At 37.0% G+C, this 24,090-nt stretch overlaps 1 protein-coding gene across 2 annotated transcripts in view; it reads right to left on the reverse strand.

Moving 5' to 3' along the window:
• The window catches only part of LOC113495740 (B-cell lymphoma/leukemia 11A), a 32,072-nt gene extending 9,750 nt beyond the window's left edge, over positions 1-22,322 (reverse strand). Inside the window, exons 1-4 of one of the 2 annotated variants that reach the window (XM_026874650.1) lie at positions 21,513-22,322; positions 4,778-4,954; positions 4,376-4,579; positions 4,069-4,254 (exon numbers count right to left, since the gene is read on the reverse strand). In XM_026874650.1, coding sequence (XP_026730451.1) covers positions 4,069-4,254; positions 4,376-4,579; positions 4,778-4,954; positions 21,513-21,549 — 604 coding nt within the window. In that variant the 5' untranslated portion in view covers positions 21,550-22,322. The remainder of the gene's footprint in view (positions 1-4,068; positions 4,255-4,375; positions 4,580-4,777; positions 4,955-21,512) is intronic. The other variant, XM_026874651.1, reaches the window with a different exon arrangement.
• Positions 22,323-24,090: the final 1,768 nt, after the last annotated feature.

Genomic DNA, 24,090 nt, shown 5'->3' on the forward strand with positions numbered 1-24,090 from the left:
TTGTAATAGACAAAGCAATAGATTAGCTTCCCAATGGAATCCTATAACCTTGTCAAAGCAGGTATCTACTGTAGGATTATATCGATATACTAGCATTTGCTGCTCATAATAGCAGATATTCAGTCCAATAGGACATACCTCAGCTAATTAATCACATCAAACCCTAGATATGCAGCTTTGATCAATCGAAACGCAAATTTTAATTAACGAATTCCCCGAGCGGTCACGGCCAACCCCGTGTACATCACAAAGCAACTATGACAGCTATTCAACTGCACCATACAATGCACCACAATCCTTTAAAATTCCTAACTCACACATCACATATCTATAAGTACACATCTACCAAAATCCTACAGATCCAACGGTCGAGAGGCAATCTATCATAAAATAAATCTATGATATATTTACACACACTGAATGTATTATCACCATTCCTAAATCAGCTATCAACGGACTCTTTTCACTAAAAGGGTGAGGTTCACTATAGAAAAGGTTGACCCCTCATAAAGACTTATCACCTCATATACAAAATAAGGTTCTACTAATCCAAAAGCTCTCGAACAAAATGTGAATTTATGCACGCAGTGTTAGGGATCAGATTTGAATGGACAGGAGCCAGCAGATGGGATCTCGTCAAAGTTAGCGGTAGTTTTTTCACAACAATCTCCTCTCGGACTTAACTTACGTTATCTCGCCCACGAACGTCGCAAGGAATAGAAACCCGCACGTACATAATAAGGACGATATTTCTAAAGAAATTTAAATTCGCCCGCAAAGGTCCCCGAGATAGGATTAAAGATTGGGCGCCGAGATGGCCCTTTTGTGGTCGACCCTTAAGAAAACATGTCTTGATATGGAAATATCTTGGACGGGAGTTAATCGAGGAATCATTTGCGGGGGCGATCATTTATCAGAAGTACGGTCTATGAATGCGTAATTAGTTGGCAGATAGTCCAGACACGCGGCTGCTGTCCGCTACAAACTCATTGTTGTCGTTTATTTCGCGCGACTGGGCAAGTAAAAAGCGTGCGGTTGTTTGGTCCGCCCCGACTGACCGTTTTGAGGTGCGCCAGACCATGCATGGCGGGTTAAAACGATAATTTTTATCTGGGGACCACAGAAATCGATAGGGATATCATTGTCCATGACGCATTTGAAGGTCCAGTGAGTTCAATAACAGACAGCTAAGAAGATTTAAATTCAATTGAACGGAAAACGAGATCAGTTAGAAGTTAACTAATATTTAATGGATCTAAAATCTACTCTTTTATAAATATCATGTGTATACGGAACATAATATATCCGCTCTGACAATCCTACTCCAATTTGTACAACAAACAATGGAGACCAAACACTGGACCCGATCCACACTTGATACAATATTTGTTTTGATACAAACAACTGACGGCCATTGGTTCACCACTGTTTTGTGATGGTAATGACGGTGGCGACACACTGTGGATACAATTTCTTAAGAAGACCAAATTTCTTTGTTGAACATAAAAACAAGTGAACGATACATTGTATGTCTATAATTGCAGAACCTTGTACTTCTCCAATGCCACATAAAGCTCTACATACATTCACCAAGTGCGCACAGAAAGGACACGCGATAGGCACGAGACAAACTTCCCCTCACATTTTACAAAGTCGCAGACGTCATGTCTAAAATTAAAACCCACTTATTCCAACCCGCCACTTAGCCACCTTCCCGTTTATACAAAAACTAAAAATATCCACGAGCATTGTGTCACGTTTAAAGGAGTTCCATAGGTCACGGCAAACGCATGAGCGTGTACCACGTGTCAGGAACACGCCAAACATTTTTTATCTTTGAAAAAAATGAAAAGACCGTTTCTAACAATGGGACCTCGGTAGCATCTTTGACAATTATAATATCACAGTCATCAGTCCACATAAAGACATTAACGCCAATGGGATAACCTTTTAAATTTTACTTTATGTTTAATGCCTGAAGGTTGAATATTGAATGTATAATTCATAAAACGTGAGCTGTTTCATGTATTGCACAGCCACGGTAAATGTAAGGGTCATCACAAAAGGCAGATGACTACAATACGCGTGCGTCAATCGTGTGCTCATGCAAATAATTTTTTTCTCCTAAATCATCCCCTATATCTGTTCGTACAGCGATGGGGTTAATTAATATGTACGGAATAATACAATTAAAATTAAGATCCCTTTTTAAGTTGGCACGAGGTCGCGACTTACTGTCACCATTAGAATTATGTTCTTGTTTTGACAATAACCTTCCGTTATGAATGCGGTTTTAAAAGTCGAGTGGATTTATGGACTTGGCTCTATTGTTTCTGGTTATCAATTTAATATATTGCTATATTTTATTGCGCAGGGGCCCTCGTGGTGTATTGGAACTGGTTGGTATGACAGCTCCGCAGAAAGGGTTAATATGAACGTTTAGGATAAACTCAATAATCCGAAACAACCGGTGCTGAAGCAAACCTGCAATTGACACTTTGCTAGCGCAACCCCGGAGTATAGTAATAACAGCGTCACATTGAGTGTCCAGATATAACGCTGACGTGTACCTTATCTTCTGTTTATCATTCAGAATTAGATCTAGCTATCGGTTGATATTTATATCATGTGTTAACATAAGAACTAAAAACGTTTTGTCTTCAGTTATCAGTGAGATGTGGTTCGCGATTGCAGCTAAATAAAGATACAATATAAAAATATATATTTTTGATAACAGTTCTTTTAATCTTATATGTCCACTCGACATATCTGAATTGAGACAGTATAACAGACATAGCGAAGTAATAAAATTGCACAATATTTTATAAACTCAATTCTCTTGAACAACTGTTAAATAGGAAAGTTATTAATATTTTTTCTTTATCCTTTGTAAATTGCTATTTCGTAAAGCAGTTGACAGAATGCGGGTTGAAAATTTTGAACGGTGCACAATTTTCGGGTTTAAGGAAGGCTTTGTTGTGCAACGGGTTTAATACAAAAGTGTCAAATGACAGCACATCTGGTCGCACAAAGGGTTAGTCTCGGATAGATTATTTCTCGAACCACCCCCACAAGATTGCTCGCTTATACAGATGTTCGAGCTACCTCCGCTTTATTTATTTTACGTTTTATTGAAAAGGTTTTAGTTTTAATCTGTTTATTTTATAATACGATTTAGTGTGAAAATGTATTTTTTAGGTAAAGCTAACTGTAGCTGGATTTGTTAAGGTTTCTTTTTTCGATTAATCAAATTTAAGTAACTAAATTGTATTTCTTTCAGTAACTTTCAATGTAATTTATATGGGTTCTTACATTTTCATTCATTGCACGGCTACCAACCCATAAAAGTAACAACTACCTACTGAAATAAATATAATATAATACAATTCGAAACATCCTGTTGCCAGTGACGGGATTAAGTCCCAATCCGAAATGTATGGACAGGCGATGACGTAGCAAAATACACACGATTGTCCAACATTGTTATTGTGCAACATCTTGCGTGACAAACTCGTAACGCAAAGATAAAACTGTCTCCAAAGAATCCTTTGAAGTTAAGCAAGAATCATTAATATAATAAACACTGGACCGTCATGCCGATGACACGGAATTTCCAGGTTAAAAATGGAAGACGCACGTGTCCTTTCTATTGGCTAGCTAAGAAATATTTAGCCGTTGAATCATGGACAGAATTGCTCTAAAATGTAACCATTGTAAAGACGGGCAGGAATTTTTGAGATGAATTTTAAGCCCGAAAAGTAGGTATTGAAATGCTTTGTTTTAAATATATATTAATCATGTACCTACGCTTAAAATAAACAACAAAATATTGTTTTTGCCCTTTTTGCTGTCGTAATCATTTTGGGTGCTAATGATGTGCATTTAAGCTGTGATGAATTTAGCTGGATCCTTATCATCATTTGTTTTTTCTAAATATGTTTGTATTAGCGTTCGTTTTGTTGAATGAATGTCAACCTAGATTCAACTACGGAAGGTACAATTTGCCCATGTTAAATATTGATTAACCGTGAATTGCCGTGGTAAATATTGAGTATGTTAGAGACTTACCACTATGCATTGTGTTGGACTCAGCATCAGCCACTTCTGTTCTTGATTTCTTTGTATCTTCAGGGGAGCTGGAGGTATCCATGTGTTCTTGTTTGATCTTCGGCTTAATATCTTCATCAGGGGAACTTGATGGCATGGGCGATGTGGACGCTCGCCTTTTAGGTGTCGAGACTCCGGCGTCAGCTTCTGGTAAAACGAGTCATTTTAAACCATTGCTATTTATTAGCTAACTTTAATTTCAAGGTAATGTAATGTTATTAGTGTAATGAGAAAAAAATATACAACACTTGGATTTAAATAGTCGTACCGTCCAGTAGTCGCTTAGGCGTGCTCGAAGCGCCCCCATCTTCTAGAAGGTCAGGATGTGCTATGGAGGGACTGGCAAGAGGAGGGGTGTGCACTCTACTGCTAGGAGGCCTCCTTGCTGTGAGCAGTGAAGGTCTTCGCACGCTGGTGCTCCCACTTGAGACCTGGCCAGGCCTTGAGCCATCTTCTTGGTCGGAGTTTGGTCCTAAGATGGAAAACGTATGTAATTTCATCGGCTATTGAAATGGATTTTATTTATGAATTTTCAACGTATGTCAAGGTTTGAGATGTTGCTGTGTGAGTGAAGTTACTGCGATTGTATTGAGCCTTAGTTTTGGTAGTATTAACTTGCTAACATTTTTATTCAACATTAATTTATAATGACTATAAGAAAGACACTTACCGGTACTATAACAGTGGTAGGACGTCAGATCCTTATCACAGGAGGAGATCTTATGTTGGATGAAGCGGACGATATCGGCAAGAGCGAAGGCTCTCCGACAAGCGCCGCAGGTGAGCGTGTCGGCTGGGACCCCGGGTGTTGGGGACCCACCACCTTCAGCCGCGCTGTCCGCATCCGCTGTGGAATGAGGACATAGTTTGATATCTGTCATTTTATAGGCTGCAGTTGTTTGGATTGGGAGATGATGAAATTTTGAAAAGAGGTTTTAAATACAGGTTGTTACCCTAGTTCAAAGGCAGATGCTAGCTGTTCCTCAATTGTTTGTATTATTTGAATGTTACTTATAAATATTGTGTAAACTATCAGTTTTTTTCCTCAATAAAATAGAGTAGGTTGATTTTTTACATTAATGTTATAGAGCAGGTTACACTTATTTGAAAAGCTACTTCAACCATATCCTTGTTTTGACTTAGCGTTGCAGATATTTACCATCTTTTTTAGTATGGCTAATCTTAGATGAACCTGTTCATACAGTTACTAGAACAATAAAAATGGTTCTTTAACGACAAGTTTGTCACAAATACTCTATAGACACCTGATGTCAGACTTGACACAGATAAAACAGGACAGTGCCAATTAAATATACAAAAAAGTGTTGCACTACATTCACAACATATGGGCAATGACACTTTCTTTCAATCTTTTAAGTGTTAAATGACACTTAATTACATGTTGTAGCAGTCACGGTGTTGTGAGGTGTCAGTTGTAGGGTTGACCGCTTATCTGGGTACAAAAGACCCTTAATAACCGTCTTGCCTTGCGGTCCGCGTTATTTCTTTGTTGAGACAAGAAAGTTAATCGTTTTTTTTTTGTAACAGATGTTTAAGGTGCCAGATAATTTGATTCAGAAAACTGTTTGTTGCTATAGATATTATAATTTTGTCTGTTTCGTTAAGTAGGGCAAAGGTGAAGTGGGCTGGTTAGGAAATTTTACGAGTTTAGATATAAACAATATATTGGTTTTAACTATCGGTGTTGCTTACCTAAAATATTTGCATTCGGTTTTTTTTATTCAACTAGAAAGTACTATCGCATCTGTTTTTCTTACATAGGTATTTAATATTCTACCCTGACTAAATCCAATGTACAATTCAACTGTTTCCATTGATTGCCAATCGTCATTATTATTATAAATAGCTGGATGCAAGACACGGTCGCGACGCCTCAGATTATAAAGGCGCTTTCACGCGCACAATTGGTCGGCACGTCAAAGCTGGTTCGCGAGCTAATTTCACATAAGTACTGTGAACACGCCCTTACGTTCTTCATTCTTATTCTTATTATTATTTTCCTTCGATTTCTTTGTAATGTTGGCAGTACTGTAATGTATGTAGGGGCTGTATGGCATTGTAACCGGAGCACTAAATTAATACAGCGAAAAAAACTACATGATTCGACGTCCTTTGTTTGTACTGGCGTACCTAGTTTGTTTAGAGGGTTATATTATGTAAATGCACGCGTTATTGATGTTAATATATTTTTTTTTCAAAGATTTGTAAAGGTGATGGCTCGTGGCAAATGGGAACACTTCCTGAGGAAGTAGTGGTGGTTGTTTCCTCAGCCTGTTCAAATAGAGACATGGTGATACTGTCGTTTGGAGTCATAATTGGAGTTTTTTTTTTATTTGAATCAAAAGATAGATGCAAATGCATCTTATCAGATAGAGATTTTAGAATTTCATTGTTATGAAAGCTAGCCTAGATTTTTATACACGACGGCGAGGTGAACAAGTCTTTCTCAGGATGCCAACGCTGGCAGTTGGCCAGTTTACGCTACAGTAAATCTAAAAAAAAATTACAAAAATTATAGGTTTTAAAATAGCTCCAATTTATTTCAAACACTAGACTCTCCTTTTAAGTATTTTAGGAATCCTCTAAGCACCATCAACCTATTGCTTATGCAATGAACAATCATCGAAGATAATGGGCTATTGCTTCACGATTCGATATCTCACACAAGTAGGTACATACCCATATGTACCGTTAAACCCTTTCTAAATCCAACGATAAAGCCTTAAACGCGTGATATGAGTATGGCTATGTATGCCTATACAATCGAACCCTATCAATTTACGTGGAAAGTCGGTATCTGAACGTGGGTCAAGCCGAATAAACAGCGAGGCCACACCCACTGCCACGCGAGTGGACAGTGGTCACCACACATGCGCTCTGTGAACAAAACTTTACACCCACATAAATATTTGATTTTCACTCTTGTTGAGTGATTTATGATTATCTGTTTGGGGTTGGATGTCCCGGTTTGGAGGTTTTGATACGGGATGCGATTGAGTTTACACCCATGATAGGTAAATGGTCTTGTAATTTGCTTTGATATTTCTGTAATTGAGGTTAATATGCTTCTTTATTTTTGAGGTGTAATGAAGCTTTTAGGTTAAGAATTACTTAGGCAGTTCAATCTAAAATTTGAAACCAAGACTGAAATCAATTATTCTCAACACAAAACCAATATGTGAGACGCGTGCATTTTATTTCTGTTTTATTGAAAGTGTCGTCTAACCAAGGACAGTCGCCTCAGGTGACGAAAAGGGAGCCACCCTCCAAAAGGACAGAGAGACCGAAAAGTTTAAATTAGCTCGTTACTACACACGGCGTAACATGCCAGTTATATCTCCGCATTTGTTTTTTCACAGAAAAGGTCACGCCGCGCTCCACAAGTAACTTCTGTGTTAGCGAAGTTTGTACTTGGCCTCTCGTTGCATTAATTATTAATTACATTTTGTCCCCGACCGCCGCGAATTGTATCACTGTGTTAATTTGCGAAATGTTTCTAACGGTTATGACGGAGTACCGAAACTTTGTATTAACTTTTAAAATGTTTAAGATTGATGTATATTGATGGCTGATGTATGTGGAATTTTGGACAAAAAACGTGTCCAACTTTGACATAGCCCTGACCACCGTGTCCGATGTTAATTGGCAGGGGATCAGACCCTAGCGATTGTGTATAGAAATCGTGCGTTTTTCACGACAATAAATCGAAAATAAAAATAATAAGAATGGATATCAAATGTTGCGGGGGTGTTTATTGTGTAGAGTTATTATGATTTTGGTTTGTGCGTTCCGTTTGGGTGTGGCGTTTGTGTCGGGGGAAATATTGAATATTAAATTTTATGTTAAAATGATTTATTACTATATCTAGAGTGTGTATAATCTGGATATATAGTTATCAGTTAAGCGTATTATTAGCAGGTATCAAATAAGAAAGTATTACTCCCGCTGCCTCAATAGTCTTAATATCTGCAGTACGGCATAATAAGCACAACTGCTTACCACACTTCACTTAATAAAGCGTGAGCGACCAAAAAGTTTTCATTTTCTTTTTTATCATTTGTGTTTTCTTTACCAACTTATGAATGCCAAAGAATTTTGACATCGGCTTCTTTGACAGCTACTTTATTCAAAGGCTGAAGTTGTCGGAAATGGACATACGCCACAAAAGCCCATTGAAACCGCCCTGTGTCGGCAAATTGAGATTTAAGGCTTGTTTTAATTTGTCTGTAGGTTTTTGTTGATAGAACCGCTGGACACTTGTGAGATTCCGAATGAGATTTATTTTGTTTTTTGGTCACGTCTATAGTTCGTGTAATTGGAGTACCCAGGCGAGACGCATGCAGTTCTGTCGTAAGTTTATCTTTTGTATCGTCACTCACTGTATTTTTAATCAGACCTAACAAGTTTCCGAGAACGTTATCACTAGTTGACATTTTAAATTGTTTAGCACATTACTATTTTTAGTTGGAAATGCTTCAGTAATTACGGAGCGGTGTAAGCACATAGTGGCGTATTGGAAACACGCCCATATAGCCAGTTTAGCCTCGCCATTCACGTCTGAAGGCGGGTTGTGTCAACAGCGTGCTAATGACGTCACTTCTCTCAACATGGCCACTCCGCAACCCTTGCTTTTTTACCTATAATTACACTTAGCTGATGGAGGGGAGAATTTTGCGTTATGTACTCAAAATTGGTACATACATTGTGTTAAGTATGAGACGCTAATTTGAGTTCCACGCTCGAGAGTTTCTCTCGACCATCTAAAAATGAAATCTGTAACATTATATATGCGTTCAAATGAATAACTAACAAAACGAAATCGATATCATTTTTTACAATACCCAATTCTATTGATTATCATTCTAACAATCAATAAATATAAAAAACAATCAGAATCGTTCGACTTAAACACCTAGCATCTATCAGATTAAGGAGCTACCTATAAAATAGGATTACCTCTTAAGGGGACGGTTCTCGCCCACTGATAGCTAATCAAATTATCCGACGTAATTCCGAGCGACAAAAACGGCTGATTATCTTCATCTTGTTGTTTTTTTCCTCTCGACCCAAGGGAGCTAAAGGGATCACTGTCCAATGCTGAATTTGTTATTTTTTTCTCAACAAAGTACCATGTTTTATTCGTTTCTCATTTGTTTAAATAGAACGAGATTATTCTATTAAAACTAACGGTATTCTTTTTTTGAATCACAACGTTTAAATCGTTGACCGGAGGCATTTATTTTAAAGCAAGTTTTCTTGTCACATTTTGAGTCAACGACAAACACCGTTAAAAGTTCCAATCGGGGTCATTGAGAAAGGAATTGCTTATCAATATTGCCTTTTTACATAGCACAGGTAAATAAGGTTCCCCGGGGAGTGACAACACGAAAAAATAGCGACCACGTCGGTAGCTGATCAAATTAAGGTCGGGTCAGTAATCGTGTTACTGATACCCAATACTGGGCGGAATATTCGAAATAACTGGAGAAAAACAGAGGCCTCCTGTGTATTGGCCTCTTCGTTAGAGGGATTTGAATTTTTTTCTCTTTTTTCGCTTTAGGTGTGTAACACGATTCCGCGCCTAGGGAGTCGGATGGACAGCCCTTAATAGAAAAATGTTGGTTATCAAAATCGAGAATGGAAATTTATATTGTCAATTTTTCGAACGGTGTCAATGTCGTTTTTACTTTGGGATTAAAATTTTCTTGTTTGCTCACCTGTAAATAACCTTTATGCCTTTGGTTTAAGAGCTAAATTCAAAAACCCAATATAATTCCCTAATGAAATTTGTCACAATAAGAGTCCACACAATCAACCTATCACGGCGATGATCAATTGATCAAAACTAATGTATGAATTATTTATAAAACGGTAAATTCTTATAAAAATATACTGTTCGTAGAGTGGTGCCAAGTATTTACCCTTGTGGAACGGAGTATGGTGTGTCTTCCTGAAGATATTTGTCACGGCACGAGTGTCAATAAAAACGCCACACCGGACTGTCTGCCACTACACTAAGATGGTCTAGTGATGGGAAAAAGTAGTAGTTATTACCTATCGATAGAATTTTATGCTTCAGTTTTCCGTTATGAATTTCTATTCTTAATTTATACAAGAAAAAAAAACATTTTCTTTAGGTAAGTATGTGACTTAATTCAAAATTCAGTATGTAAAGGTGAATAATAAGAAAACACCCTCTATTGCAACATTAACAGTAGCTCAGGCAGGATATAACTAAAATAAAAGAATAATAAAATAAAATCTAACTTATTCCGCATAACATCACACACACATAAAACCCGAATAAATCGATCCAGTCACAAAACCAGCTCAACTCGAACATAATTCTCGAAGTCGATAGACTCCAGACGTTTATCGACATATTTATCGACATCAATAACTCGCAGCACTAGAACAATACCCGTTAAAGCGGACACTTAACCCCTAATCCTTGGTGCGGCAGTTTTATCTCGACGCCGGGCATTTATGGCAAAAATCTTAATTCCGGCACTGTCGTTAACTGCCCGCCACTAATTATTACCTCTGGCTGTATTTATTACTACAAGTGCCTCGCTTTATTGTACCTAAGTTTATTTACTGTGAACTAAGGGCTAATGATAAAATCTAATCTGTTTCGCGTAAAAATACTACCCTACTCATTGAAATAGTAGTTATCTTTAGAGTATCATCATGTTGTAAAAGTCGGTAATCGCTGATAATTTTTCAGATGTCTAAGTAATTCATGTTAATTGGTACCTATTTTAGGTCTTTAGTGAATCTAGTACATAAACTGGGTATAAATAATAACAATTTTGTAGTCGCTAATAAACATGTTAATGTGTAAAGGACAAACGACTTTTGTGACTATTTCAAAACGCAGTCAAAAATGAGCTCTGCGTGTACGTAATAAATTCCATAGCATAACAAAATGTTCGCAAAGTAGAACCGGAATGAGTGCATACATGTTGTCTATCTATGCAGAGAGAAATATAGTTTTTCCTAAAGCCATAAAAGTAAGATCATAAAGCTCCGTCCAGTCGGGACCGATGCCAGTATTGGCTACCCTTGCACTGTTATACTGAAAATGGACTTTTTAAACCATAATAAACTTATATGACACGTAAAGTTTCAAGCCACAGTAAAATATGAAAGAATGGCTTGATGAGATACTAGACGGTAAATGAGCATTGAGCAATGTTCCTTATAACGATCTTGGTATTTAAGCTTGGTAAGTAATTAAGTTTGATTATGAGCAAAATTCTTACAAGAAACCATAAAATAGAAAAGCAAAAAAATCTCCAACAAGAAAAAAAAATAGAAAGCAGTTTTTATAGACACTTTGATCAGCTGTGCTGTTATTGCTAATACAAAACATTGGGTTCTCCATTAAAGTTCCATATATTTGAAATAAAGCAAAGATCTTGAACACATCGTAGCCTCGCCTATTACCCGCGCGGTCATTATTTTGACATACAACCTCTGCGGCCGGGTATTTGCGGTCAATGCGGCAGACGAATGCAGTTTTATTTGAAATATACTTTTAAATATCGCTTTATGTTGATATAGTGTTGGGTATGAGGAAATGAGTGTTTGCTTTAACTTTCCCTAAGGTTTTACTTGGATATTTTGCTGTAACCTCTGAATGCTCAAAAATTGTCAGTATAAAATCTTTAGCTTTATGGCCACAATTCGAAATTGTTGTTTGTCAGAGTCCCAGATTAAATACCCTGGTCATAATTTTACATACTATAATAGGCAGCCTTATCTCTATTTAGCAATCTATCAATCTAATCTCAGCACAATACCCAAATTAAATCATATCAATTTATATAGCCCATATAACTCAGGGCCGATCTATACGCAGGGAGATATTACACTATAACGTTCAGTCCACTTACGCACTCATTTATATGTTAATGTGAACGGCATTCGACTCGTTCAGATTCATACAGAGATATCTTTCGGGGACAGATATCATTTTCACTGCCTTATTACTTTCCAATTTGTCTTCAGTATTGGTTATTGTCCCGTTTATTGCTGCCCGCAATGTCTCTATTAACTTCAAATCGACAATCACAAACATAACTTGATAGAATTTGGAAAAATTCTAATAAATCGAAAATACCTTTTCGTCTTAAATCGATGCCAGAGTCGAAAAATCTTGACTTACTCCGCGATGACAGATCCATGTTTCTTCACCACAAAGTCACTGAGTGTTCTTAACTATTTGAAGTCCAAGTTCAAACTTAAAACTAAAGGAGCACTAACTTAAAACACAAGCGTACAAGTCCAATGTTCACTGACCACTCGGATGCCAAGATGTTCGAAGTCATAAAGCATGTGATCATCTTCGCAGATGAACACAGACTGACTGGCTACCTCTATAAAGTTCGAGGCCCCAAATTTTAATGAAAAAAGATCCCCAAAAGTGCCAGGTAAAAAAATTCCCGTATCAAAACCGCCGTTTCCTAGTGACCCCGATCGCTCTCCCATCCCTTTGTTGGGCTCCTATTATTTATAATAGTACATTTTTTTCACACACGGCACCCCTAATAACGTGTGAGCAAAAATATGCGTAATCGTTTGCAGTACCGAAGTACGGGGACTGGATCCAAACGTTCATATAGAAAAAACGTCACTGTCCCCCATTTGAATGGCAAAAAGTGCATGTCATTGCGAAAATGGTATTAGTGGATGAATATGATTTTGCACAGATCAGAATGGATGGATGACTTATAATTGTGTCGCGTTATATTTAGCATGAATTATTGGTTTGACGTGGTTTTTGTGTTGCCGCAGATTTTGGTCGGTGTCCATGTCACTGTTAGCTAAAACTTTGAACCGCAAACATTTTTCTGACAACCATTGTATTTTCACTAGACAATCCTTATATTTCCAGTTCTTTCATTTACTAACTCTTATATTTCTTCGAAATAACTCAATAAAGTAATTATCTTCGAGATTTGCCGCGACTCATAATAGAATTACGACAATCGAATTTGCGGACCAAACCGCTTCGTAGTGACCCCAGCTCGACATAATGTTTGCTATTTCTAGGTAAACAAACATGGAAGATTGACATTGAGTGTACATCTGGTAGGCTGACGCAAATAATAGGGATAAATAATATAATTTGATTTTTGTACGACAAATTGCGTGTGATGGTTTGGACAGAAATATTTTTTGCTAACGGTCTATTGGACTAGAACAAACATTGATTTCCGTGGCATTTGTTCCCTCACTGGCAATTCTGTTTTTATAAACACATTACCTTCTCATATGCATTGAAAACATATCCTTAACCAAATAATTATAGACCAGAACTTTGATATCAAACAAAAAATCGTGACGGATGAACAAAAGCCGTATACTGTTGCAGCACCGTTGTCCGAGATTGAAATCCGAAATTTTCGGATGAACTTACCTGTTACCGGCCGTGTGAAAACGGAACAGGTGTTACGGTCCGTCTTCCGTCCGACCCGGTAATTATAGAATGGACAATGGCGGCGCGTGAGGCGCAGGAGTGTATATACACGTCCGCGGTTTCGTATGAATATCTCGGTGTACGCGGTCTTCTATTGTGATATATTGTTCTGAGTATCGTGAACACAGACTTGCGATTTTTATGAACGATTTTTGCATGTGGTTGTTTTGTTTTGGAATCAATGGAATTGAGTTTCGGTGAACTCTTTTATACTGAAACGTTAAAACGTAATATCATAAAGTACTGGAAAGTTGATTAAAAATAAGAAATTATAAAAATCTACTCATCATCATCATCAAAATCTACTCAATTAGGATTTAAAACATATTTTTTAAAATTGCCCTCTATATATACCTAATATATTTCCATGAGTGTAATGTCTTTAATACATAACTTCGCTATTGTTTTAAAACAAACAGCAAATAGAAAGGGACCATGACCGACCATCTTCACAAAAAAAACTTTCCCACAAATGTGCTCTGATTCTGGTCAAAGCGCACATTGTGGGCAGTATTGTTGAGAGTCTTGATGACAGATCGCCGAAAGGATTGGATGACACCTTGAATCGGAAAAAAATGACAGCGTGGGATACGGGGAAAGGAATCTTGCCAAATATGATAAATGTTTTACAGGGTTTTGATTATTATTTGATGAGATTTCATTTCCGTTCGGCGCCGTCGCCTTTTACTCAAAGTAATTTGCTAAAATGTATGCCAACTAACCGGCAGTTCGTTAGCACAATTTGCGTGATTAGGGCCCATTCATTCTAAGATAAGCAAATAACGCATACATTTATGATCATATTATGTGATCGTATGTGTTCCTCAGATTTCTTCCATCATAAAAACTGTTCAGGTCGTCTAGTCTCAATGAACTTATTCTCATAATTTTCCGTGTTTACCACCAATGTAATAAGACCTACGTTGAAGTGTATTTTCCCCACTGTCATATGTGTTCGTGTGTTAAAAGGGAGTGGGGGAGGTGTCAAGTTAAATTGGTGTATACTACGGGTAAGGTACATTGATGAAACCAATTATTCGTGGCGTGAATTTAATGGTTCGCTTCGTTCTTGTCACAGAGTTGCTAAGGCGTAGATACGACATAAAAAAAGCTTTTTTTGCACTGTTAGAAGAATTCGTTTTTTTTTGACAAGTTCCATTATTAAACAATACCTTAACATTTTCGAATATAAAGTAAAACTCTAAATACAATGTATTATAGTCTTTGAATAGAAAAAAACCCTACTTAAAAATGCCACCTGAAAATACAAAATACGTACCACCAACAAAACTTAACACCAAAAAATAATGTCTTAATAAACTTTCGTAATTAAAAGCAAAAACAATTAACTTACTTTATGTTTTATAATACGTATAGTGATTCTAACGTACCGTCAGACAATGGGCCGCGGTGGGCTCGCACGCGGTCGTCGGTTATCTAGCAATCGGAAGAAAGCAGATCTGCGGCCGCGCCGTCAAATTTATCGCTCTTCGCTTGTTCGCGTCTGCGTTTACAGTTAGTTGCTAGCTCTGTGGTACGTGGTACTGACTTTTTCCTGCGGTTTAGTCTGTGATTGGAATTTGCTAATTTTTGTTGCTGTTTAAGAAATTTTCGAAGTGGGCAAAATTTTTGTGCAGATTTTAAGTAAAAACGTTCAAATATTTTCTTTTCATATTTGACAAAATTTGCATTAATAAAAAAAAAGGTTTGGTACATGCATTTATTTATCAATTAAAACACAATGTCAGATGAGTACTATAAAATCTAAATATGAAAATTAATTCAGTTAATTTAAAAACGTCTGTCATCTTTATTAGATCATGTGCAAAACACGGTCTTTGTTTACCTACACGAACCTTCTTGCTCATTTCACATGGCCTCAATTAAGTAGTCATCATTCAAACGGATGTAAGTGCATAATCTCAAGTCGGGTCATCGCGTTAACAAGGCGAGCGGTCACGAACTGCCCGGTATGGGAAAGCTCCCAGCATACAAATGCAGATACGACCTTTTGACGGTACGGCTTGGGTAACCGGAAATGCAGTATTGCGCCGACACCTACGTGCGACGCCAGATGGCGGTAATGATTACACTCAGATTATGTATCTGCCAATTTAAATTTAATATCAATAATTATAAACTACCTTTCTTTTACTTATACACTTTCTACCTTCGCACTAACACATCATGGAATAAAATAGTCGTTCAAAAATTGATATTCCGTTAACAGTATCTACTTATCGGATCGTGGCGAACATTAACAATATTTAGTTAAAGGGCTATCTGTAATAAATCTATGAGAACGCCCACGCAGCACACGTGATGACTAGAACAATACCCGACAAGGCTTACAACACAATATAAATCATAAGCGTACATCGAGCTATCATCTTTCACTCCTTTAGCCGTGTGTCTTATAATTTTTAACACCCACTTAGTCTCCTCAGAGAAACAATAAGCTTTTGAGACATTGCAACATATTCTAATATTTCTAATACGTGACTTAAGTCCTAGCCTTGTCTATTATTTCATCGGTCTGTGGCATTAGATTGAGTAGTGTAATTTCGTATTTGATGATTGTATTTAAACGATACAGATCTCTGTACCTGCTAAAACGACTAATGTAAACTATTTAAACGTCTTCACGTAAAAGCTCTTAATTTAATAATAGCTAAAAAAGAGAGACTTATTTGAAGCTAGATTCAGTAACCCCTTTTTACTATTCAGCGGTTTTTGGATGTTAGATTTAAATGACCCTAGTTCCAAATACTTTGAAAAATAAAATGTCACTCGATCCGCGTATACCCTACCTGTTTAACACAGGACCACGTTTGTCCAATCTGACATGTATGCGGCCTAGAAAAAAATAATCTGAGAATTAAACTGACGAATCAAAAGGATATTGGACAATGGTCACGAAATCATTCATTCGGAGACGTTCGGAGATGAATTGATGTGGATCAGGTAGATTCTGACACGTAGCAATCTTCCCTTCAATCAAATCTTTTTGATTTCGTACCTGCGTAAACTATTTTTGTGAATAACAGTCATGATTACTATAAGAACTTGTAATTAAATTTTAGCAAGGCTAGAAAAAATATTGCTTAAAAAATTGAGATAGGAATAATCTAAAATAAATTGCATTGCTTTGATACTAATATCGATCATTTTCCAGCTGTAATTTGTTTTTATAAGCCATAGTAACGGTATGATGCACATGTATTTAAAATGTTTACATTTTGAAAAATAAAGCTACTGTTACCAGAAACTGGGGTATCTACAAAAAAAAAATAAGAAAGTGACACTTGTTAAGCTCTTTTCTATTAAAATTGATGAAAGGGTGTCACATAATGATGCACAATAGTTATTTTGCCTTCGGATACCAACCCTATTCCGTATTGTTAATATTATCGGCGATCCGACTCATGTGGGTGAGGACTGAGCCTGTTTTGCCCAAAAAAAATCTTTTGACCAATTGTTTGTCAAAGGCTCCAATAGAATTTTTTGTCAAGGTGTTTATCGAAGTTTGACCATGGGAAAATATTGGAGATTCAGGTGCCTCTATCGAATTCTAATCCATTGTCAACCTGTTGTACGAACCTATTCGATAAAATCTTTGTTCCTTTTGTTTAGCGTCGATATTTTTCGTGTAATAACGATTTTGTTTTTGATCAGTACCAAACGAGTCGCTGTAAAAGGTTCTTTGTTAAGTCTTTAATCTCAATAAAGCTAACACCTACCAAACTTTAAATCGTCTAACGTTGAAAGGCCGACAATAACAAATTGGTATAAAAGCTTGACAAAGATGGACTCTTGAGAAACTGTCCACCCACTCCTTGGCTATTGATCGTGGTCTGCTCACAATAAATTAATTCTTGTTATGAACATTTTTTATTCCATTGTGTTTTAGATCTGTATTTATTTTAAGCTCGTAATTGAGCCTAATGGGCGGACATTGGTCAAAGGATTTTGAGATTTAAATATCGTTGAGGTTGAATATGTTTTTATACGTAGGTAATCATTATTAGTTCTTAATTTTGTTGTTAAAGCAACCTAGTTACAATCAATTCGGTCGAGTTAATATTGTTTCTCAAAAATATAAAAAAAATGAAACTCCTGATCATAATCGATAGAAGAAATACATACAAAAAATTCTCACCATACAGATTACTTGTACAAGATAAGTTTGCTTGAAGTGCGTAAATGGCATTTATCTGACTGGTTCATCAAACTGTCATAGATAGCAAGCCTTGTTCCAAAATCTATGTTTGGGCTACCGTTGTTATGTGTAACTCGATTTGTATTGTGGTTGGATTTAATCCTTTCTCTAAGAAAGGATTGTTTGTAGAAGTTGCTTGTCTGTTTGTAGTCTTTGTTCAACTGTTTTGGAGAAAAAAAACTAAGTAGCTAAGCCACCTTTGCTTATAGAAGAAGTAAAGACTTAAAACTATAATACAGCCATAATGGTTTTATTGTTAGTAATAAATCAATTAAATATTTTTACTGTTCTCTTGTAACTTGATTGATGGGACACAATATTCTTGAAATACATTCCTCATATCTGCATACTCAGACACAGACATCGTTTTTCATTTCTAAAATGTTCTGTATCATATCGAGAATGCCTCCAACGTTGTTCTGCACTGTTTAATGGGACCGGACTAATAAATCCAATTTAAATGTAACCAGGACCTCCGCTGACATAACATATGTAAATCCATACGTCTTTATCTTCAGAATCACAAACACAAAACGCCATTCGACGCGTCCAAAAAAAAGCACAAGACCGACCCGGTCCAGTTGGAAATTCAAAACGGGTGGCCGTCCGCACAATCATTATTCTAAATAAGAAAATTAACTTCATTCCCATAATTTAAATATGTTGCGAAATAAATTATCTGATGTAGCTTTCTCTTATACTCCTCTAATGGACGTCCGACGTCGATTGCTAAAATATGTTTGTCTTGACGAATTCAATTTATTGGATCAAGCACAAGGAGATGGGGATTCTTTCCCACGACCGCGGTTCGCGTGGATATATTATTGCTGAGTGCGTGCAATTGAAATAGGTGATCTATTAGCTATGTACTGATTATGGATTGTAAATTATGATTACTCAGAATTATAATTGCTGCAAATACTATTAATTCAGTTTTAATAGCATCACGAAAGAGCTATTTGTATTTTTTTTTGCTATTTTTTTATCTTAATTCCTAGATCGCTTAAACAAATTGTTTTATTAAATAGTATTCATGACATGTTCTATCCTGTATGTAACCGTATGAAGACACAAGGATTAACCATGGCTCAATAATTCCTGACCAAGGATCAAGATTGAGAGTTCCGTTTGTAAATGCGATCCTTCGATATTCGCTTAATGAAGACATATTGAATCGCTAAGCGGCAAAGGACAAGATATAGGCAATGTTTAAATTGACGTGCGGCCCTTTTATGCCGCATCCGTTTAGTTTTGTATCAAACACAATGGCAAATAAATGAAACAATTAAACAAAAACTGCAACCGATCAATAAAAAATTATGCAGCGAATAAGACTATCGAATCATTTATTCATTCTGAACCATATCAACTTTTGGGTGTGTGCTGAATACATTTGAATTGTAAAATATTTTTAATGAAGATGTAATCATTCGGTTCGAACAAAACAATATCAATTAAAAAGTCGACAGAGGACAGAGAACCCATATCAATTAGTGACGAACGCGGAGTTAAAACAAAACACCACTTCTGTTAATGTTTTATTTAGACCCCGGTCGGGCACGGCACGAAAGTTAACTTGGATTTTTAAAAGTTTGTTGAAAAGTTACGCTCGCGGTATCCCCCGTCCGTCTGGCCTCGCACCTGATAAAGTAATTTTACGATTCCCTAATTCATACTTTTGAGGAGGGTTTTTAAAAGCCAGAAGGTTTTCTGCCTCTGGACATAATTGGGATTGCGTTAAAACTTGACGACGTTTTGCATTTTTAATTTAGCGATACGTTGCCGTTTGTAAATGATGAAATGATTGTGTACCGTGATGGCTATTGTGACAAGTATAAGTGCACCCGGTTACGAAAGTCAGTATGGCTAAAATGTTACCTCCTGTAATTACTGGTCGTGTACATCTATAAGTACATACACACCAACGACCACATAATGGCATCCGATTTCATGTACGTTTAAAGGGGGTTCCATTGTTAGTTACAACAAAACCCGAGTACCTCGAACTTCTTATTTCAAAATAAGAACAAACGTGTCATCGACGAAATGACGCGTGTCGACCAATCGGGCGCGACGGCCGCAAACGTTGGTGACGTCACTCTGCCACCGACCAATCCGAGTCGCCCGTCGCCTCCGGTCAACTTGGACTAATTGCCCATGTGTGCGATAACGCTAGTTTTGAGAGGAATCCGTGCGCAAGAGTCGACAGCCGTCGCAGGCTCATACAATGCTAAGAAACGATCTTTTAAAGTTTGAGTTTGCTAATACGGCAACAAAATGTAATTTTGTTTGAGTTAATAATGATTTTACATTAATAAAATACTGGAAGGACGTAGTTGTAATAAAATTATCTATATTTAACTCACAAAAAATATTTTCAATCAAATTATTTACTGACTTAGTATTTAGTTTATTTAAAAAGTCTAATAATAGCTATGACAAGTAGGCTAGAATAAACATTAACAGCACAATGATGACCATAGGGCTAAATAAAGACATTCTTTGTTCCAAGTTTTAACACATGAAGTACTTTATAAAATTACAGAGTCATTTGAATACATAAAATAAAGTAGTAACTGCAAAGCTATGAGATTCTGTCAGTCTAAAATTACAAATTCACTGGTCATCCCATTGTGAGTTAAGTAAAGCATGGGAAAGAGTATAAGAAGTTTACACTTTTGCTTATAATTTTTAATTAATACACCTAACCGTTGGATAGTGGGAAATAAATAGAAACAATGGAAAAGGTATGTGTATTCAGAAAACAGTTTCTAATGTTTTATGCCTTTACTTTAATTAGCTCGGTTCATTTGAACTATTTTTGAAGGATTCTGTTTCACCCTATTCTATGTACTTTGTTCTGTGAATAAATTGTTGCATTTATGATCTTGAAGGTAATAAAAGCAAAGACCACTTTACAACCAATAAATTAATTATGACTACAATATCTTACATTGTTGTAGAGCTACTGACCTTAGAACTTGCATTAAGGTTACAACAGGTGATATAATTATTAACAATTGGCCTAAACAATTATATAGTAATTTAGTTCAATATAATAACATATTAGTCTACTAAATCATACTTAATTGGAAAAACTATGTAGATGACATTTTGAGCACAGACATTTTTGAAATCGAATAAAGAAATTTTGGATTTTCCCATTTATTTGGTGATGACAAAATTAAGTTTGAAGCTATTAAAGTTCTGAGAAGCTAAAAAAATTTTGGATTCTTCCAAAACGTCCAATACTGTCTAAGACGAGGTAAAAGCCGGTATGAATATTTTATAGCGGCTACTTAGTCCTCCTTTCACGTTTCCCTCTCGGACATGTGATGACCACGGACGGCGTGTCAATATTGCCACAAGCTCCGGTATTAAGTAGCTCGTTGCCTGAATGAATGGAGTCTCGCCGGCATGGCATATTGTGCATGTGGACTGTGTGTTTATTTAGATGATGTTTTTGTGGAGCGTTAGATGAAGCGTGTGGTACACAACACATTTTTTTTGTAATTTCGAAATTAATTTTTGTGCAGAATTATTTGGGAAAGATCTTGGGAAAAATATTTTAATTTTGACGGAAAAAAGTCTAGCAATATTTTGCCATTTTACAACAAGGAGTTACAAATAAGTTTCCAGTTAGATAAAACTAAGTTAAAAATGATAAACAACAATCCTTACCTTGCGCGATGCGTACAGCTGGCATCTTGATTCTCATCTTGATTTGGTCACCTATTTTTAGATCTTCAACAACTTTTTTTGTCCTCAGAAATGTTTATCTTAATATCTTTGCTATCTTACGACAGTTCTTTAGCTCACTTCACACGTGCCGCCGTCGGTCCAGCGGCTTATCGTCCTATTTCTAAAACGTTATTGATAAGGAGGTCTTGCTATCACAAATTCCCCCTTGAATGTCCGACGGTAAACATCAATAAAAATTTTAGTCATCTTCTTAATTTCTTCATCGTTAACGAATCAAAATTTAACTATATCTTATCTTACTTTTTCCTTTTCATGTTGTGGTGATTCAGTTCACACGTCAACCGAATGTTTGTTCGCCAAAATCGACTGGTCATAAAGAGGGTCTTATCAACACTTGAATGAACGTCTCAGTGCCCTATCTAATCTATCCGCACCTAGTGGCGATCCTGCGATTCGGTAAACGATTCATTTGGTCACACTCCATTAAATAGCATCTGTTTAAACTTCGTCACTTTTCAGTCCGAACAAACAAATTTCAGTCACTGTCCGTTTAACTAAATTTAAATTAAATTGTTCCAATAAATACTCCTTTATTTTTCGAATAAAGTAACGGCAAAATTAATTTAGAAACAAAATAATTTGGAAATTTTAACTGTTGTCTCGTGTTTACGATATATCGAAGTAGCGTCTCGCGATCAAGCACGTAGCGCGTGCGAAGCGGTGCGAGGCAGGTGCGCGGCCGGCCGCCCGCTCTCGCCCGATGTCCGAGAGCGTCTGTCCTGTGTCCCTTTGCGCGAGGGCTCCGCGGCCTCCGCATGTCCACGACGTGCGCTGTCTCGCTCCGCCGGCCGACGACGGCGCGTGCGAGTCCACACGAAGTAGCCAGGGGTTACTCGCGGTCGCCGCCGCCTCGGCTGATCGACAGAGACCGTGTCACGCGTGCTCCACCACCAGACGCGTGGGTGCGAGCGAGACGGCCAGAAATCATAAGTGCCGTGCGTCGGTGTGCGTGCGCGGGTGGGGCGAAGATGCATCGCGTACAAAAGAAAAGGGATAATATTTGCTTGCATATTTCATGACTCGATTAGGAGATGGAATTTTTAATTGAATGGACCCGAGCGCGGTCAGTTCACGTTTTTAAGACGTTTGAAAAATTAAGAACTAGAGAGGTTCATAAAGTTTTCTTTAGAAAAAGAATAAAGAGCACATTATTTTATACGGTAAGTAAGAGAGCTTTTAAATTATTTTAATTTTATTATTTATAATGGCGAATAGTATTTTAAGAAGTTGTTTCAAGAGGTTGTTACTTTAAAAATTTTGTATTAGCGTTCGTGGAGTAATCAACCCACTTTTTACGCGTTGTCATTGAGAAAATGAATCGTAGGCGTAGCGAACTGCTACGTACGCTACGCAAACCGTAGACCGTAGACGTAGCGTAAAAATATGATAAAAATAAATTTGGAATTAGAATCGTAACAGGTTAAAGTCACTTTATAAAATCAGATAATTTGTTGATGAAATTGAAAAACTAAGTTAAAGAAACCAAACAGTGGCTGTAATAAATACAAAACAAGAGTTCATGAAATAAATACCCATTTTCTATTTACTTGACACCATTTCACATTCAATTTTTCCACTCAAACTTTTTTAAAGAGGAAGAACATAAAACTACATTACCGAAAAATTCAAGAAAGCGCAACACGTAAAGCTAGATGTTCACTCTCGCTGGCAAGTTTTCGCGGCACATTTTTTTCCCTCGCCGCCGTTATTTTACTTAAGACGCCGACGAACTTATCTCGGTCGGTCCTTGACTTTAATAAGTTTTATGAGTGTCAGTCGGGACTTAACTGGCGCGAGAACGGGCGTCGAAAAAGAACTTTTTCATAATTGTTTCTCGACTCAGTCGCGAACTTCGCGGGACTGTTCGATTATTGAAATTTCAAATTGTTCTAAGTGATTGATTGTTTATTGATTTCGTTATTTTTGGTGTTTTGTTTTTAGGTAAATGTTTGTAATGGGTGTAAGGCAATTTTTTGTGGAATGTCTATTACGTAGTAATCAATCTGCAAAGGTTTTTTTTAACTATTCCTAGATTGCCAAAACATTTTAAACGTTTTGAGAAAAAAAAAAGTAAATTTTAAGCTTAATTCGTAGTTTAGATTGGAGTTGTCAACATTCTGAACCCGGCCTAAGATCCCCAATCACTTGACCAAACAGAACGTGATAGGCTGCACACAAACCTTTTAAAAACCGTGGTCACTAATGTCCAGCAGCATAAAACCTTCGCAGTATACCCGTCTCGCTCTAATTTTCACATATGAACGGTGATAATAGAGACGGCTAAAGGGTTGTACGTTTTCTCGAGTGAAAATCTGGATATAATGACCGATGTATGTCTATCTCGTTCATATGTAGGGGTGTGTGGGTGTGTGGAAAGGGATGGTGGTGTACGCGCTTTTACTTTGTTTGTGTGGGGTGAGTTTCCACGGCGCTACTCGACGCTAGGCGGCGCGGAAAACTCTGTCGCGTCTGGTAATTGATGTTTGGTTCGTTTCTA

Source organism: Trichoplusia ni, chromosome 7 (genome assembly GCF_003590095.1).
Source record: "Trichoplusia ni isolate ovarian cell line Hi5 chromosome 7, tn1, whole genome shotgun sequence".
NCBI lineage: Eukaryota > Metazoa > Arthropoda > Insecta > Lepidoptera > Noctuidae > Trichoplusia > Trichoplusia ni.